The sequence below is a fragment of the Sphaerodactylus townsendi genome, linkage group LG08 (assembly GCF_021028975.2).
Source record: "Sphaerodactylus townsendi isolate TG3544 linkage group LG08, MPM_Stown_v2.3, whole genome shotgun sequence".
NCBI classification, from domain to species: Eukaryota; Metazoa; Chordata; class Lepidosauria; order Squamata; family Sphaerodactylidae; genus Sphaerodactylus; species Sphaerodactylus townsendi.
Window position 1 is genome coordinate 54,276,562 of NC_059432.1, and position 18,369 is coordinate 54,294,930.

The window sequence follows — 18,369 nt, forward strand, 5'->3', positions numbered from 1 at the left end:
TTAACTCTACATTAGCAGTGACAGAGCTGAATAGTCCCAAGCTGTTGATCTGTCTACTGCTGTGGAGACCCTTTCAGCTTGTCCTAATTAAGGATATGGACTGGATGTGTGGAAGTTTGAGACCTACCACTTGTTTGTACAATCCTTGCCCTCATGGCTACTTAAATCTGCTCAAACAGGTGGTGAATTGCATTCAGGAGACTGTAAATGCCTTCCAGGGACAGGGGGTAGTCACACTTGCCTTGAAGCAAGCAGCTGTGTGTCCATTCCCAAAGAAGCCTCTTCAGAACCCAGGAGAGTTGGGTAACTACTATCTAATGTTAAATGAACCATTCTTGAGCAAGCTGACTGAACAAGTGGTAGCTGGACAACTTCAGGGATTCCAAAATGAACCAAGTTGTTCAGATCTGTCCTAGTCTTGTTTTAGCCTTGATTATGAGACTTAAAAAGTCTTGCTTACTCTATTGGAAAACTTGGTAATGGGCAGAGTGTGTGCAACCCTGGTAATTTGTCTTCTGATGGCTTTTGATACCATCAATGATTGTATCCTTCTGAACAATCTTTTGGGGTTGGGACTAGAAGGCACTGTTCTGCAGTGGTTTCAGTCCTATCTTGAACCCAGGCTTCAAAGTGTGGTACTGAAGACTGCTGCTCTGCCCCTTTGATTCTCAGCTAGAGAATCAAGAAAGTCTCTATCTTGTCCCAATGCTTTTCAACATCTATATAAAGCTGCCGGAAGTGAGCATTTAGAGATCTGGGCTGAATGGCCATCAACATACACTTGGAGGCAATTTAGGAATGGATGAGTGCTAGCAAACGAAAAATTAATCTCAACAAAATGGAGGTACTACTGGTGGCCGGGGGGGGGGGGGGGGTGTGATGCCTCTTGTTCTGGATGGATCTGCAATCCTCCTAAACAAGTAGGTCTGTAGCTCAAGGGTGCTGATGAATCCAGGCAACAGTGGACAAATAGGTGGCAGCAGTGCTTTCACAAGCTTTGGCCTTCCTGGGCAGGCAGGAGAGAGAGATCTTTCCACTAAGGCACATGCTGGGTCATATCCAGCTTAGAGACATATTTGTACCTTGTCCAGTCTAGAATGGAGTTGGTTGCAATAAAGGAAACATTAGTTTTACAAAGATAAAAGAGAAATGCTTTCTACAGGGAACTGCTGTTGAAGACTGTCCAAAAACTACAGTTGATACAGAATGCTACATCCAGACTGTAGACTAGAATTGGTCATCCTGAGCATGTCACTCCGGTCTTGTTCCATTGATACTGGCTCCTAATTTGCTTTGAAGCCTAATTCAAGGTGCAGGGACTGACCTTTAAAGCACTATAGGCATTGCAGCCAATATACCCGAAGGGTCGCCTTCTCTCATATGGACCTACTTGTCCACTCTGGTCATCTTTGAAGGTCCTGCTTTGGATTCCCCTGCTATTTGATGCTATGCAGGTGGCAACCCAAGAAAGGGTGTTCTTGGTTTTGGTGCCAACAACTTTGCAACTGCCTCCACAAGAAACTACCTCTACTGTAGTCTTCCAGCTGATTAAGACTTTTGTTTTGTTTTATTTGAGATACCCCAAACAACTGTTATTAACCCTCTTTCATGGTTGTGGTGTTGTTTCGGGACCTTATTAGAGGCAGCATAGAAATTTTTTAAATAAATAAAGATGGTATAAACAAGAATTCTTGTTTTCCCCCTTACACACTAACCTATCACACAGACTGGTCTTGTGGTCATAGACAACTGATCATACTGCTTGATATATAGAATCAGAGTTGGAAGGTACTAAACAGGTCTGCTCAGTGTAGAATCAGTCTAAACAATCTCTGACAATTGTTTGTTCAAAAGCTTCTTGAAGACTGCTAGTGAGGGGGAGCTCACAATCTCCCTAGGTAGCCAATTCCAATGGTGAACTAACTTTTAATATAAAAAGAAAAATCCTAATATCCAGTTGGTACCTTTCTGCTTGTAATTTTTTGGATTACATTTTTATTAGTACTTCAAAATCTTTCCAACACAAAAAACACACACATGAAGGGGAAAAAAAATCACCAAATTATAAAGTACTTTCCATAAGGTCTCTAGTTTCTTCTGCACCAAATACTAACCCTAAAAACAAGTTTTTTTTACATTTGGTCATTAACCAGATAGATCAAATTAAATATTTTGCATAATTATTGATAAAAGTCTCACTTTTCGCTGCAGGTTCTTATTTTTACAGTCCTTAATCTTCAAAAATAATAACCATCTCTTTCTGCTCAGAATTTATGTGCATGCTCAACCACATCAAGTTACAGTTAGATGTGCATCTAACTAATGGAAGGCTCTTCAGATGGATTACATAGATCCCTTAATGATCATTAGGTATTATACACATTCTACAAAGGCCTAGGAACTGCCAAACCAAAAAGTATCTCCATGATATATTCCAGCACATCAATTAATCATTAATTAAGGCAAAGAGACTAAATTCAAAAGACCTTTTCTGAATGTGGATTCAAAAAATTAACTGTATTAACTTACTTGCATTTAAATGGTTTGCACTCAAAACTATGTTCTTCCCATTGTTTCTTCTGACAGTCCACAGAACAATAATATACATGCTTACACTGTGTACATCTCAAGAACCCTGAAGATTTTAAAAAGTATTATTAATGTACAGTATTGCTCAGCATTTTATTTTCTGACTATAAGAATCATATATTGCCACCTTTTAACATTACCTAGAACCTCCAGTTTTAAATACCTCTTATAATCCTATAGCAAGATTCAAAAGACCTGAAAACCTTTGTCATTCACAAACATTTATTCAAAATGGAGGCAGCCTTACATTGAGGCCTGTCTATAAAGACATGCTTGTACATGATAAAATGTTTTATCGGAAAGCAAATGTAAGTAACCTAAGCATTCCTGTGGCTCAAGATGAAAGCACTCAAACAGATACACCAGTAGTTCCTTCTCTTCATGTTGTGATGAGGTGGAAGTCAAAAGTCTCTTGCCTGAGACCTTCAATTCTTAATCCAGGTAAGATATGTTTCAGAAGCTTCCTGGCTCTCACTGTAATAATTTCCTTCAGAAAGTGAGGCAAGAAATACTTTGATCTTTTGAGGATGGATCATAGTTCAGAAGTAGAGTACCAACTTTCCATAAAAAAGGTCTCAAGTGTGATCCCGGTCACTTCTGATTAGGATCAGGTTGCAGGGGATGTGAAAAATCTCCACCTAAGATCCTGAAAAGATGCTGCTAGTCAGAGCAGATGATATCAACCTTAACAGATCAACAATACAGTGGAACCTCGGTTTTCGCCAGTAATCCATCTGGCGACGCTTGCAAAAACTGAAACCGGCGAAAACCAAAGCTACGCCGTTTGCGCATGTGCTACGCAAATGGAGTAGCAAATTTACGCAAAAAGCGTAAATTTACGCAAATGGCGTAGCCGAAAACTGAGTCACCCAGAAAAAACCAAGGCAAAAAAACGGCCAGGGGCAACCGGCGAAAACTGAAATGGACGAAAACCAAAGGAAACGATTACCAAGGTTCCACTGTACAACGCATGTGAACTGATTTTCTTCAGCTACAATTTAAGATTTATGTTGTTCTAGCACAGAAAGTAGTCACTGGGAAATGACTCAATTTAAAGGTGGTCAGTGAAGAAACTGGAATTGTTCAAGACTTTCCATTACTTGGATTTGTCTGTGTAAGGATGTGTTACTGACAGCCAAGATTAAGTTAATTCAGGCCATGGTATTCCCTGTGAAAGCTGGAAAATAAAGAAGCTGGCAGGAAGAAAGTAGATTCCTTTGAAATATTGTGTTGGAGGAGAATGTTACAGATATTGTCAAAGGCTTTTGCGGCCAGATTCAACTGGTTCTGGAGGGTTTTCCGGGGTGTGTGGCCGTGGTCTGGTGGATTTTGTTCCTAACGTTTCGCCTGCATCTGTGGCTGGCATCTTCAGAGGTATATCACAGAGAAAAGTCTGTTCCTCACTGTGTCTATGAGAAGGGAAAGGGAGAAGGGAAAGGGAAACAATGAGAAACAGACTTTTCTCTGTGATACACCTCTGAAGATGCCAGCCACAGATGCAGGCGAAACGTTAGGAACAAAATCCACCAGACCACGGCCACACACCCCGGAAAACTCTCCAGAACCAATGTTACAGATACTTTGAAGCACCAAAAAGACCAATAAGTGGGTTCTAGATAAAATCAAGCTTGAACTGTCCTTAGATGCTAACTGAGGCTGTCATTGGTGACATTATGAGAAGTCAAGAGTCACTGGAAAAAACAAAATGCTAGGAAAAGTTGAAAGCAGCAGGGAAAAAGGAAGACCCAATGGATGGATATGAAATGGATGGACTCTATGACAGAAGCCACACCCCTCAGTTTGCAAGACCTGAGCAAGACTGTCACCTATAGGACATTTTGGAAGACACTGGTTCATATGGTCACCATGAGTCAGAAGTCAATTGACAGCACGTAACACATACACACGCCATGGAAGGGGTAAAAGAAGCTTACCAAATGATCCACAGAAATGGCATGTGGGCTGATGTAAAGTATTTACTGAATTCAACAATTGTGGATCACAACCCATAGGTAAAGCATGTTCAAGAGAACTCTGGAACTTTTTTTCCTTTACATGGACCAAGGCTGCATCGGACACCTACAATACATTATTTTAACAGGTTTAAACATTTGTGTATCTTAAAATACATACTATAGATTGGACAATAGTGAGGGGAAGGGGGAACAGCTTAGAACACTGCCAATCTATCTATCTATCTATCTATCTATCTATCTATCTATCTATCTATCTATCTATCTATCTATCTATCTATCTATCTATCTATCTATCTATCTATCTATCTATCTATCTATCTATCTATCTATCAATTAATTAATTATAGTATTTATATACCGCCCCATCCCCTGAGGGCTCTGGGCGGTGAACAACAGAATAGTGTTACATAAATAATCGTAACAATAAGTAAGTAATATAAAAATACAGGCATCATTAAAACATAAAACATAAAATTATAACATTCCACTTGGCGTCCAATATTAAACTATAAATAAAACCCCTCCCAAAAAGGAGACGGCAGGTCTAGGTGTCACAACTCCCAAGATGTTAAAAAGGGAGTGACAAAGAGGGCGCTCACCCTCAACAGCTGGCCTTCCCAAAAGCCTGGTGGAACAACTCGGTCTTACAGGCCCTGCGGAACTCTCCAAGATCCCGCAGGGCCCGGACAGTTGGAGGAAGAGTGTTGCACCAGGCAGGGGCCAGGGCCGTAAAACCCCTGGCCCGGGTGGAGGCCAGCCGTGTCATTGAGGGGCCGGGAACCACCAGTAAATTGGCCTCTGCCGAACGCAGAGGCCGTGTAGGGACATATGGGGTAAGGCGGTCCCGAAGGTACGAGGGCCCCAGGCCGCGCAAGGCCTTAAAGGTTAACACCCATACCTTGTGGATGATTTGGAATTCCACTGGGAGCCAATTCCATCAAACTCTAATGAAAGCTGTGACTGATTTTGATTTCATAATTCCAACATACAGTAATCAAGAATACATGCGCCAGAAAATCCACTCTTAAAGGAGCTCCAGCCATGAAACAGAGTCTTCCACACATGCAGTATAATGCATGGTCAATCCACTTTCACAATTATTTGCAAGTGGATTGAATGCATTATTCTGCATGTGCAGAAGGGGCCAGACTACAGATCAAAGAGATTTCTTATTACTCCCCCAGTGCACACTTTAAAGAGAAAGTTACTGAAGGCAATGTTTGTTCAAAACGTGAACACTGCAGAGATAATCACTACTTAAAGAACTCACACATTAAAGAACTCACTTCCTAGCAACGAGTTACAAAAGTGGTATCTTAACTAGGGACATCAACACGTTCAGTGTCATGTACACTGCATCATACCCTTGAAGAAACAACTGGTGCAAAAACACTCAATATACAATAAGACTGAGTTAATTTAATTTTTCCCACATTTGTGGGCCAAATCTTCTAAATGTAGGTTCATATTAGATGGATGTAACTAACAACCAATTCATTGAATAGAGATAAATACTAATCTAAAAATGAACACGTCTAGAGGTCCAATATTAATAAGACATAAAATATGGGGGGAAAGGACCACTTTGATAGACTGTGAATGATCCTGACAACACTTGAAAACAAGATGGCATCTTCCCTACAATGGAAGCAAAGTTTCCAATGAGGCCATTTCCACAACAGGCCAGGACATCCAGTTTTCCACTGGATTCTTGGGCTGCTTCAAAAATAAAGGCATTCTATACAGAAAGACAGGGGAAAATAGCTTTGCCTTCCCTCTACCACAGAAGCTTTAGTGTCCCTTTGATGAACAGGAAACCTGCCCCATTCTGGGGTAGTCTCCAGGTAAAGCTGGATCCCTCCTCTCCACACATCCTGATGACACTCTGATGCAGAGAGGAGAGCATTTTCTAACTAGCCTTCACTGTAACAGGCAAAAGAAAGCAACTTTGCACATGTTCGCGTGAATTGCAAAAGCCATTTTAGCTCCTGCTGTCCCACTCCACCAATATCTCACAGAACAGAACTGGGCAGTTCCACGCATCTCTAGGTAGAGCACACAATAAAATTTCCCAGAATCATGGGAAAGAGTTGCACGATAATTTGTCAATATTCAATGCTCCCTATCCCCCTTGTAAGATTAAATATTTGCCCATAATACATATAACTAATGATATATTGAAATCTTTTAAGGCTTGATCTCAAGAAAGAACCATGGGGAATACTATGAGTACAATCTAGTCAAAATAGAGCACTTTAAATCCCACTGAATTCAGTGTAGGAATTAGTGTGCTTAAGGTTCTAGTGCTGAATTAAGACCAGGCATCAGCAATATGCTTAAGCTTCTTGCCCTTAAACTAGTGGTATTCAGAGTGCTTTATTAAATTCTGCCCAATGAATATTAGAAGAGTTCTTTATTGTAGTTTTAAGAGATAACTGTATGGCAATTTCATATAATAAATAAGGAGCTAAAAAATGAAAAATTTCCATGTTAAACTTCTAAACTCTAATTTTATTTTTAAAGCAAGTTATTAAGTAAAGCCACTAACAGAAAGTGGGGAAAAATCACCATTGTTTTTATTAGGGAAGGGGAGGAGGGATCTCTGTAACTCACAGTTTTGGTTTCCTTTACTGAGGGTGATAAGTTGCATGTTCCTTTCAAATGCTCCAAATTCCCTAGAACACAAAACAGAAATATTTAAATATCTAATTTATTAAAAAACTGTAATATGTTTCTAATCATGAACACAATTTATTATCTTTGGCTCTGGATAACAAACTAAAGCTAAAACCTTACGTGCACTTACTTGTGAGTAAATACCACTGAAATCAAAGGGGTTTGTTTAGAATTAAAATATAAATCTAAGATTCTAAACAAATTGTTTGTAAAACACAGAACGACACACTGGACTTACTGTGAAGCATCTTCTCTTCCAGCGAGGCAAAGTCATCCAGGCTGGTTAAGTCAAGCCTCCAACCATTCAGGCAGGGCTATGCAAATTTTCTGCAAGCTCTCCTTGACTGTAGGGGGCTGTCCTCTTCCAGACATACAAAAGCCCTTTTGTCTGGCTTTATAAGTTAGTTGGCTCCATCCCTACAACATTCAATCAATATTATCTTTTGCAGGGTGGGAAGTGGATGACTTCGCCCCTCTGGAAGAGAAGGTGCCTTCATGATAAGTCCAATGTGTCATTCTCCTACAGTAGCGCTCAGTCATACATAACGATGTACTTTCCAAAAACTACGCTTTCCTATTCTTTCAACGTGAGTTTTAAAACTATGTGAAGTTACCAGAAAACATCTGGAGATCTGCACTGAACTGCCATAAATGACACTGCAGACAACACTTAGCTCTATGTTGTGCTGCTAGCAGAATCTAGGGAGGCTGGGGAAGATGCTTACAGGCATTTTTGGGATGGATGAAAGCTAATAAGCTGAACTTAATCCTGACAAGATGGAGGTTGGGGGAAGATCTGAGCTAGGAACTGGAATTGTTTCCTGTTCTAAATGGGACTGCACCTCTAAAATCAACGCTTGTGGGTCCAGATCTCCTGCTTGATAAACAGATGGAAACAGTGACCAGGGTGCCTTTTACCAACTTCAGCTGGTGAGGAAGCTGCACCCTTTCTAGGCAGGAAACATCTTGCCACTGTGCTGTATGTCATACTAACTTCTAGACTGGATTATAGCAATGTATAATTGCTCTTGAAGGTTGTCCAGAGGCTGTGGACAGTAAAGAATGATGCAGCTAGAACTCTAACTAGAGCAGGGGTAGGGAACCTTTAACACTCAAAGAGCCATTTGGACCCGTTTTCCACGGGAAAAGAAAACACTTGGAGCCGCAAATAATGTTTGACATTTAAAATAAAGATAACACTATATATTTGGGGGTTTTGTTACCTTTTACTCCGCTCATTCTGAGAAGCGCATGAATGCGCCCACCCTGCTGCCTGCAGGGCAGGCAAGGATGAAGCCGGCGGCTCGGTCTTGCCAGCCGCCGGGAAAGTGCCCGCCCCGCTCCAACGGGGCAGGCGAGAGGGGAAGCCCGCAGCGCGGCCCAGCCGACCATGGGCAGTTGGTGAGCCTGCCCTGCTGCCTGCAGGGCGGGCAAGGATGGGGCCGGTGGCTCGGCTCGTGGAGCCACAGTGCAAGGGCAGAAGAGCCGCATGCGGCTCTCGAGCCACAGGTTCCCTACCCCTGAACTAGAGTGAGTTGTAGGAACTATATCGCTCCAGTCTTGTTCTGTTCACACTAGACCACAATTTGCGCTGCTTTAAAGCCATATACAACCTAGGGACAGCATACCTTAAGGAGTACCTACTCCTATGTGAACCTACCAACTTCCCAGTTATCAGAGGTGTTCAGGTTTATCCGCAATCTGAGACTAGATGGGTAGTATTCACAGAAAGGGCATTCTTGGTTGTGGTATCAAAACGTCCTATCATTAACACCTTCCTCAGGTCTTGCAAACTGAGGGCTGTGACTTCCTCTATAGAAACAATTCATCTCATGCTGGGTTTTCCTCTTTTCCTGCTGCATTCAACCTTTCCTAGCATTGCCTTTTTCAGTGACAGCCTCCTTGTTTTGTCATTGTAGCTTCAAGGAACAGTTCAGGCTTGATTTGATCTAAAACCCACATATCTGTATTTCTGACACAGCCACATTACAATAATACAAAGTATTTTAAAATGAGATGCCCTTTCCTCACCTGTCAACTCCTGTGTATTCACATTTAATCCAATCACTTGCTTGGTAAAGGCATCACAGTTCCCAACGTGGATACTTCCATTTGAATCACTTTCAAGACCTCCAAAGAATTCTTTAGTCTGGTCACAAAATAAGAAGTTCCTGGATGGTGCTGATGTCTTATTTTCAAGTAAAGAGCTTCTTAACTTGGGAATTGTGCATGGGCTTCTCAATGATTCATTAAACTTTACATGAAATTTTTGTGCCATCTTGTAAATATTCACATCAGAATCATTTCCTTCCACTTTTAAGGCTACTGTTCCCCAAGTATAAAAAGAAAAAAGCAAGTTAAAAAAGACTGGAAAAAAACTTATTCAGTGTCAGACCACAAAACATCAGTGAACTAACTAGACTCTATACATTACTATTATTTCACATAAGATTTTATTAATACAACCATTTTTTATAGTTGTAACAGTTTCATTTTAATTGTTCGTTAAGCAAACAAAGAATTTGGACAGTTTTAGTCAAAGTATTGTCGAAGGCTTTCAAGGCTGGAATCACTAGGGTGTTGTGGATTTTCCGGGTTGAATGGCTAGCATCTTCATTCTCTGAAAATGCTACTGGAACACAGCCATACAACCCAGAAAAACTACAGCACACCAGTTTTAGTCAAAGCTGTAACATTTCCTAAAATTCTGAAGCCATGGAAAAGGCCATTTTCGCCCCACAGCTTTTTAAAAATGGAAAGGGGGGGGGGGAGAGACTGAAATATATGTAATATTTACTATCCCATCAAACCTAAACTTCTTTAACAACATACAGTGGATCTCTAATAACTTGGTTAGATTATAAAATTATACTATCTAGGATATTTATGGAATTTAAGAGTATAAATATTTTCATTTTCTGTAAGAGAAATTTCAAGAGTTGGATAAAGTTGCAGAGTATGTTAACTCAGCACGTACCTTGATTTTTGCCATTTGAGGGATTGAAAAATTAAAACTGAAGCTAAAAGACAAATTATATAGTACACAAGAATATCATTATTATAAGACAGCAACACTCTACAAACATGAATCAGCAGCGTGATGCGGGAGCCAAAGAAGCTAATGCAATTCTGGGCTGCATCAATAGGAGTATAGTGTCTAGATTGAGGGATGTAATAGTACCTCTTCATTCTGCACTGGTCAGACCTCACCTGGAATACCGTGTCTAATTCAGGGCACCACAGTTCCAAAAGGATATTGACAAGCTGGAATGGGTCCAGAGGAGGGAGACCAAAATGGTACAAAGTCTGGAATCCGTGCCCAAGAGCAGAGATTTAGGGAGCTGGATATGTTTAGTCTGGAGAAGAGAAGGTTAAGGGGTGACATGACAGCCATATTTAAATATATGAAGGGATGTCATGTTGAAGAGGGAGCAAGCTGGTTTTCTGCTGCTTCAGAGGCTATGACAAGTGACATGGATTCAAGGTACAGGAAAACAGATTCCATCTAAATATTAGGGAGAACTTCCTGACAATAAGGGTTGTCGACAGTGGAGGTTTTTAAATATAGACTGGATGGCCATCCGCCAGAACTGCTTTGATTGTGTATTCCTGCAAGGATGGCATTGGACTTGATGGTCCCTGTGGTCTCTTCCAAGTTTACAATTCTATTAGCTCAGCTAAGCACAAGAAACAAAATCTGAACAGAGGGTACTTAAGTGTGTTAACACTATCTCACCTACGAAAACACTTTGGATTTTATCTTACCACATGGACTAAGGAGGGGCCAATAAGATAGCTGTGTAGATTCCAGGAGGTGGGTTGCACTGATTCAATATATTAAAGACCTGACAGGAGCCACTTGTTTTTCTTGAAACAATTGCATGACAAGTGGAAACACAACAGATAGCTCTTCAGCAAACAGGCGAATTAGTCTGGTTTGAAATTGATCAGCTGAGTAGAAACTAAAACTACCAACCTTGACATAGTCCCTACAGCAACACCTTAAAAAGTCAAAGAAAAATCCTACTGGATCTGCCCAACAGTGTATCCAGTTCAGCATTCTTGTTCCCACAGCAACCAACCAGTCGACCCAGAAGACCACAAGGTAACTACCAAACCACCAACCGGATGATTTAATTTTGTTCTGGTAGCTGCTGGTTATTGATACATCTCCCCTCCATAAATTTAACTAGTTCTTGTTACATGTAACAATCAATGGGTAATAATGGTTTACTCCACAGAGAGGCGTGGGTAAAGAAAATGAAGCCCGGTGCAAAATCTGAGTTTTGCCCCCACCCCGACAGCTGCTGTGATGCTGGAATCCACCCCCAAACAGCATCACTTTCAATGGGAGCCCAGATTCTCCTTTTAAATCCACCTTAAAGAGAGAATCTGGGGTCCCCAATTAAAACAACATTGAAAATGCTGCTGTTTGGGGGTGGATTATCCCCCACCCTGAAACAGCATCACTTTCAATGTTTAAACTGGAGACCTCAGATTCTCCCTTTAAATCCATGCTGAAAAGGGTGGATTTAAAAGGAGAATCTGGGGAAATTTGGAGGGTGCCTGATGTCAGGCATGCAATTGTTAAGCCAGCAGCACCAAAATTTCAGGGTATCTTTAGGAGACTCTCCTGATGATACCACCCAGATTTGGTGACGTTTGGTTCAGGGGGTCCAAAGTTATGGACCCTGAAAGGTGAAGCCCCCATCTTCTATTAGCTCCTATTGGAAACAATGGAGGATGGGGACACCCCCTTTGGGAGTCCATAACTTTGAACTCCCTGAATCAAACCTCACCTAACTTTGGTGGTATCATTAAGAGAGTCTCCCGAAAAATCTCTGAAAATTTGGTGCTAAAAACTGTGCCCCCTGTAGGCCAAAAACTGAAAAAACACTAAAAAACACAAACGAACCTGCAATTTTTGAACCCGCCACAAGGGGGCGGACGGTGCAACGCGCCCCCCCCCCCCCCCCCTTTCGTCTCTGGCTCCACATTATTTACCTGCCACATCAAGTTATTGTAGAAGCCACAAAACCTTTCCGGCCAGTTAGAAAATCCAGTTTAAACTGACCTTTCCCTTCTATGCTACGAAAAACTACTCTAAAAGATGCTTCAGCCTGATCCGAAGAGCAGTTTACCAGATCCAGCATGGGACTTCCTTTCAAGTAAACAAACACAGGTTTACATAGACCCGAAGGCCCAGCCCCGTACATACCCTGGTAACCTAGGGTATAGTAGACCAACCCATCCCACTTCCTCGCGGGAGAGCGCTTGACTAGCCCCCCCCCCCCATTTCCTACATACGCAACCTAAATACCTCATGCGGGGAGATATCAGAAAGAGAATCAAGAGCACGGGTGCACCAAAGGAAAACGTAATGAGTGCCGGGCACTTTATAACTGCACTTCTCACCCTCCGGCGGTTTAACCGAAAACTCACTTTCTCCACTTCCCTCAAAGAACGAAAGCCACGCGACTGCCTTCACCGACTCTGTCCGCGCGCCTCCCGCGCCATCTCCGCGTCCTGCGCAGGCGCTCCCTGTGGCTCATTTATTCCCTCCTCCCTTCCGCCCCCCCCCCGCCGCCGCCGCCGCCGCCGCGTATCTGCAAGCGTGAACGAGCCCGCTGGTGTTCATGTCCGCGTGGGCTGTTCTGATATGCTGGACGAGTAGAAATAATTAGCGGCATACGGTACTGGCAGTGCCCTGCAGCGAGGATGGCATGTGGCTTGTTGCCACCTACACCCACACATACATATGGGCCCGCACACCCTCTTAGTAGCCTATTCTAATTTCCTGATAGGTCTGCGGTGGTCGGTTATCCGACTGAGTGGACGCTGATATGTGCGTTGTAGGCTCCGGCACAGCATTCCTGAACGCCCGACGCTATATTGCAATAGATGCTGCTTTCAAGTGAATGAACGGAATATACTACAACTGCATAGACAAGCTTGTAATGCGTTGTGGCAGAGTCTACACTTTCAGCGTATTGTAATAGCCAAAACGTGCTGCGTTGAAAGCATGTTAGCCGTAGCACGTTCGCATAGAATGCAAAAGCATCGAGATACGCAGGAAAACCTGGAAATCCCTAATGCATTTCATTGCAATTTTTAAGTCCTTTTTGATCCCATTCTTTCTCAGGGATCGCGTTTCCCTCCATTTTACCATCACTACAATCTTGTGAAGTAGGTTAGGATTTTTAAATGGGAAGGACTGCCCTAAAATCACACAGTTAACTTCTTGACTCAAACAGTGGGGTTTTTAATCCGGGCCTCCCAGATCCCAGTCGCAACATTTTCACCACCAGATGTAACAGGCCCCTTTCACTTTTAATCCACTTCCAATTCACTTTGCAGCTGTGCGGAATAGCAAAATCTGCTTGCAAACAATTGTGAAAGTGGAATGAAAGTGCATTATTCTGCTTGTGCGGGGCCTCAGATGTAATTTGCTGTTTTTCGCCCATGCTTTATTTAGTTTGAGACCATGCCAATGTATTCCTTTCAAAACATGGAAGCGTTTTGAGATAGTGGATGAAATATGGAAGATTATCTGAGATTGCAAATGCCTTAACAGACCAGTGCTCAGGAGCAACAGCCACAGAAGGCCATTGCTTTCACATCCTGCATGTGAGATCCCAAAGGCACCTGGTGGGCCACTGCGAGTAGCAGAGAGATGGACTAGATGGACTCTGGTTTGATCCAGCTGGCTTGTTCTTATTTTCTTATGTTCTTATTTGGTCTCCTTAGCTTGTATCCTCTACACAGTTTAGAGCAGCAGCTGGTCATTACAACAACACTGAAATATTAAGGTGAGATTATTCCAAGACTATCCCCCCCCCCCAAAAAAAAACAGTGCAAAGCAGAGAACACTTCGCTGATTTGTTTTCAAAAGAGTAATAGAAACCTGTGAAAAAACAAACAACAATTGGAAATGTGCTTTCATAATCAACCAATGGCAATACAGAATACTTGGTTTAGGTTAGAATCTGTGCCTTCCTGTGGTTTACAAGGCATGTGTGATTTTGGCTGCTCTGATAACAAAAGCAGATCTGTTTCCCCTGCTTTTATCACTTCTGTATTAGTTTACTGTTTAGACATGTCTGGGAGAAATACTAAGCAGATCTACTCAGAATAAGTCCCATTTTATTCAGTGGGTCTTACTTCCAGGAATGTCTTTTAGCACTGTGTCCTGCATCACTAAAGTTGGTGAACTTGCTAGTTTAACAGATGCACATCATGCATCATGGTGGTGCCCACACTTGACAACTGCACTGCCCACATAATTCATTTCTCTCTAACAACATTCGATGCCTTTCATCCTGTGGTTCCCAGCCATGTTTGCCATCTTATTCCTAGGGCATTAGTTCCCAAGCCATAAACTTTTGGGACCTGTAAAACACTCAGTGTCTTAGAAACAAGGGTAGACAGAATGGCCAAAATAGCCATGGGGAAAGGTTCCTCCCCACCCCCGAAAGGCCCCACCCCTCTTCCAAACCCCACAATTTCATCTAACTGCGGACCCCAACTGGTCTAATGGGCCAGTCCAAGCCCACAGCAACGCCAAAAGTCTCTTTGGCCTGGAAAGGGTTAATAAATATGCACTATTTCTACGCTCTGGTTTCCAAAATATTGTTCTGGGGTGTCTTTAACACACACACACACTATTTTTGGTGATACAATTATTTGTTTAGTGCCAGTTCTGGCTTTTACCAATAGCTGTTTCAAGTGACTTAGGATGGAAAAAACCGATGGAACATATTTAATGCCTTTAGACAGAAAGCCACCGCATACCTGTTGTTTAACCACCCTAATCCTCCCCGTATTATATTGTGCACTTTGTGGGCTATGCCGCGGAGAGGGGCAGCAATTTTTTTAAATCGCACTTTCACTTCATTTTCGCTTTGAAACAAAACTCTCGTTGCTTGTGAAGGTGAGGTGAAAGCTTGCCACTGAACTCCTGACCAGAGGCTCTAATCTCCTGAAATCTGGGTAATAAAAATCCTGAGTTTCCATACCAAGTCAGTACCCGAAGGAGGCATTCCCTACTTCTGGTTTACTGCGGCTTTTATGAGTCACACGATTTGGGCAGATGCCTCGAACTATTGGGTAAGGCGCTGTTAAGGTGAGCGAGGGAGCGACCTTCCTCACGCATTGGCGACTCTCCCAGCCTACTCTTGCCACTTTCTTGTAGGCTGATAGTAAGGTCTAGCTCCGCCTCTGCTCCTCCTTCGAGTCGAAATTGCTGTGGTGTCTACGGCAGCCATCTTTGTTGATGTGTCAGCTTTCAGTTCCTCTTAGGGGATTGCTGCAGGAGCAGGAGAGAGAGAGAGAGAGAGAAAGAGAGCGATGTCTCTTGCTCGCTCTTCCCACTGTAAGCTATGGGGACTAGCTAGTACCGCAACTGATACTCTGGTTTCCAGCTTCCTAATAAACTGGTAAGAGCTTCCTGACTGGGGAAAGGTGCCGGTCGGGTGATTTTAACCTCGAGGAATGTTGATTCAGATATAGAGTGGGCTGAAAGAGACGTGAGGGGAACCTGTTACTAGGCAGAAAATGCTGATTGTGCTCAGCGCATTTTGTTTTAATGGCTTCTCTTCTCTCTTTTTTTGCTACATCTCTTGTTATCCATACATTGTTAAAAGTCTTGCTATATTTCGAATGCCAGATGCGGTAAGTTCTAAACGGGTTTCTGCTCCTCTTCCAAATTTCTTTCACCTCTCGCTGTCAAGTTTATTATTTTGTAAGGTGCGCTGTGCCTAAATGGTGAGATGTCTTAATCCACCCTGACACACAACTCTCCCCACCCGATTGTCACAAAAAAGTGAGGTCTCTGTGAAAATTTAGGTGAGTATAATTTACTTCCTGGTAAAACAGGTACAACGAACAGCAGTGAGTGCCTTGCACTCAAGGTCATATGCAAAATGACTCAATATAATCTCACCTCTCCTGCTGGTTAGCATTTTAGGAATGCCTTTGTAAAGGTGTGTAGTTATCAGTGTTATTGCAAATCTTGCGTTGTTAGTAATGATTTCCTGCCAAGGTTAAAGGCCTAACTGAGCGGTTTTCTACCCCTTTTCTGGCTCAGCTAGATGTCTTATGTGCTGCTCCTGTTCTCCATGTTCTATTTTCTCTTCTGATGGGTTTTTTTTCTGAATGGAAAATGTTAATTACAATGTGTAATGCCTCAAAAGCATACAGAGTGGAAATGCTTTTCCTGCTCTGTAAAGGGGCATTACTGTATTACCAATAGGTAGCTGCACAGCAAATAGTATTACCAATAGGATACTGCACAGCAAATAGTTTTTGTATACCCTGCCAAGATCTACAGAAAACTATTTGAACTATCTTTAGATAGATTTTTCCTCAAAAATGTTTTTGGTTTTAAAAAAACTGATTTGAATTAAAAAACAATTTAAATAAAAAAATCTGATATTTTTATTTTAAGAAAATTATTGATTTTGACCCATCTTGGTTCATCATAAAAACCTCATTGCAGTTAATAAATCCATATCTCACCCCTATCCCTGACCACCAAAAGTGAATGAACAAAAATAACATACAGCTTATGGAAGATGCTGAGACTAAACTTATAACAAATTTCTTAGGAGAGAAAATTCCACAAATGAGGGGTAGCGACAGTAACCACCTTTGATATATCTATGCAGTTCTGACTTACTGCATAGATGGTATAAATAAGAACGTAAGACCTGAAGGTCATGATGAAACATAAGGATGGGTGCTGGGCAACACTGCCAACGGAGAAGGCGGCAAAACCAGGAAGTGACCACTGTTGTGGAGAAACTACCAGGAAGTGACCACTGTTGCGGGGGGGGGGGGCAGAGCCAGGCTGGGGATGGAGCAGACATTAGTCGGCTTCTACCCAGGATTTAGGGCCAGGAATGTGGTGGCCCAGGCCCCAGACTTACGTAACCCAAAAGGTGAAAGCCCTCTGGAAGTGGCAGCATCATAGTGGCACCATCCCTGGGCACCTTGGGCTTTGGATCTGGTTGCCCCTGAGTGGCAGAGGCTTATCTGGTGAAACAGATGTGTGTCTGCACTCCTACATTCCTGCTGGGTGACCTTGGCTAGTCACAATTCTTCAGAACTCTCTCAGCCCCACCTACCTCACAAAGTGGCATCTGTTGTGGGGAGAGGAAATCCAAACTCTTCTTCTTCTAATACTGTTTTTTCTGATCAATTACTGTTTTAACTTCGATGTATTCAAAGTTAACTTTCCTTAGAAGTTTTCCTTTTGAAAGTGGAAGTGAAATGAAGAATCGGATACATTCCATGAAGATGTAGATATTCTTGTGTTGATTTATATCACAGGAGGTGACAATTCATTACAGTACAGTCCTGTGACGGATTACTCATTCATTTCAATGGGTTTGGACTGAAATAACTCTATATAGGACTGGACTTGTGGAGACCTTCGCAGACAGTGCCAAATTGTAGAGAAAACCAAGTACATTGATAATAATGGCTGAAATTGTGATGATCATGATACAGATGTATTCAGATTGTGATGATCGGTATATACAGTAAATGTATACAAATGATTTCTTATTCCAAACCATTTCAAGTGAGATTGGTTGAAAAGTCTGGGATAATTAAATTCCCTTTTTTTCTTTTTCTTTTTTTGGTGAGGGGAGGGAGTAGGTAGTTTGCTATTGTTTTCTCTCATATGTTCCATTCCTGTCATTATTAGATGACTGTAGTCATGGCTGTGACATCATCAGAGTTAACAGTCATTAACATATCAGTTGATAGCACCCATTGTTTGTACTATAATGTATTATGTGAAAAAGGGAGAATCTCGTTTTCTGTGCTTGTTAGGGAAGAAATTACTTCACCTAAGAACAGCTGTTTATTATGTCTACAGACTATTCAAGGTGGCTTGCCCAAAGTAATTCTTTTCCAGTGGAGAGCTCTTTAAATATTCTACATGTGCTTAGAAAGGTCTTAACTCTAATAGTAACATCAACATTTCAGGCAGAAGTGCTATTTAACTGGATGTCTTTTAAAATGAGCATATTATTTTGAAATATTTTCTTGCATTTTTGCAACTCACACAATCAAGATCCTTGTGCCATGGTGGGAGCTGCTATTGAAATGCCTTTTAAAAAAA

At 42.0% G+C, this 18,369-nt stretch overlaps 2 protein-coding genes across 2 annotated transcripts in view; one reads left to right on the forward strand and one right to left on the reverse strand.

The window, feature by feature from the left end:
• The window catches only part of TDRD1 (tudor domain containing 1), a 51,130-nt gene extending 38,365 nt beyond the window's left edge, over nt 1–12,765 (reverse strand). Inside the window, exons 1-5 of the mRNA XM_048504886.1 lie at nt 12,684–12,765; nt 9,273–9,566; nt 7,179–7,240; nt 4,524–4,668; nt 2,530–2,635 (exon numbers count right to left, since the gene is read on the reverse strand). Of these exons, the coding sequence (XP_048360843.1) occupies nt 2,530–2,635; nt 4,524–4,668; nt 7,179–7,240; nt 9,273–9,519 (560 nt within the window). The 5' untranslated portion in view covers nt 9,520–9,566; nt 12,684–12,765. The remainder of the gene's footprint in view (nt 1–2,529; nt 2,636–4,523; nt 4,669–7,178; nt 7,241–9,272; nt 9,567–12,683) is intronic.
• Nucleotides 12,766–15,498: 2,733 nt separating this feature from the next.
• CCDC186 (coiled-coil domain containing 186) overlaps nt 15,499–18,369 on the forward strand; it is a 44,201-nt gene continuing 41,330 nt past the window's right edge. Inside the window, exon 1 of the mRNA XM_048505858.1 lies at nt 15,499–15,676. The gene's annotated coding sequence lies outside the window, so the exon portion shown is untranslated. The remainder of the gene's footprint in view (nt 15,677–18,369) is intronic.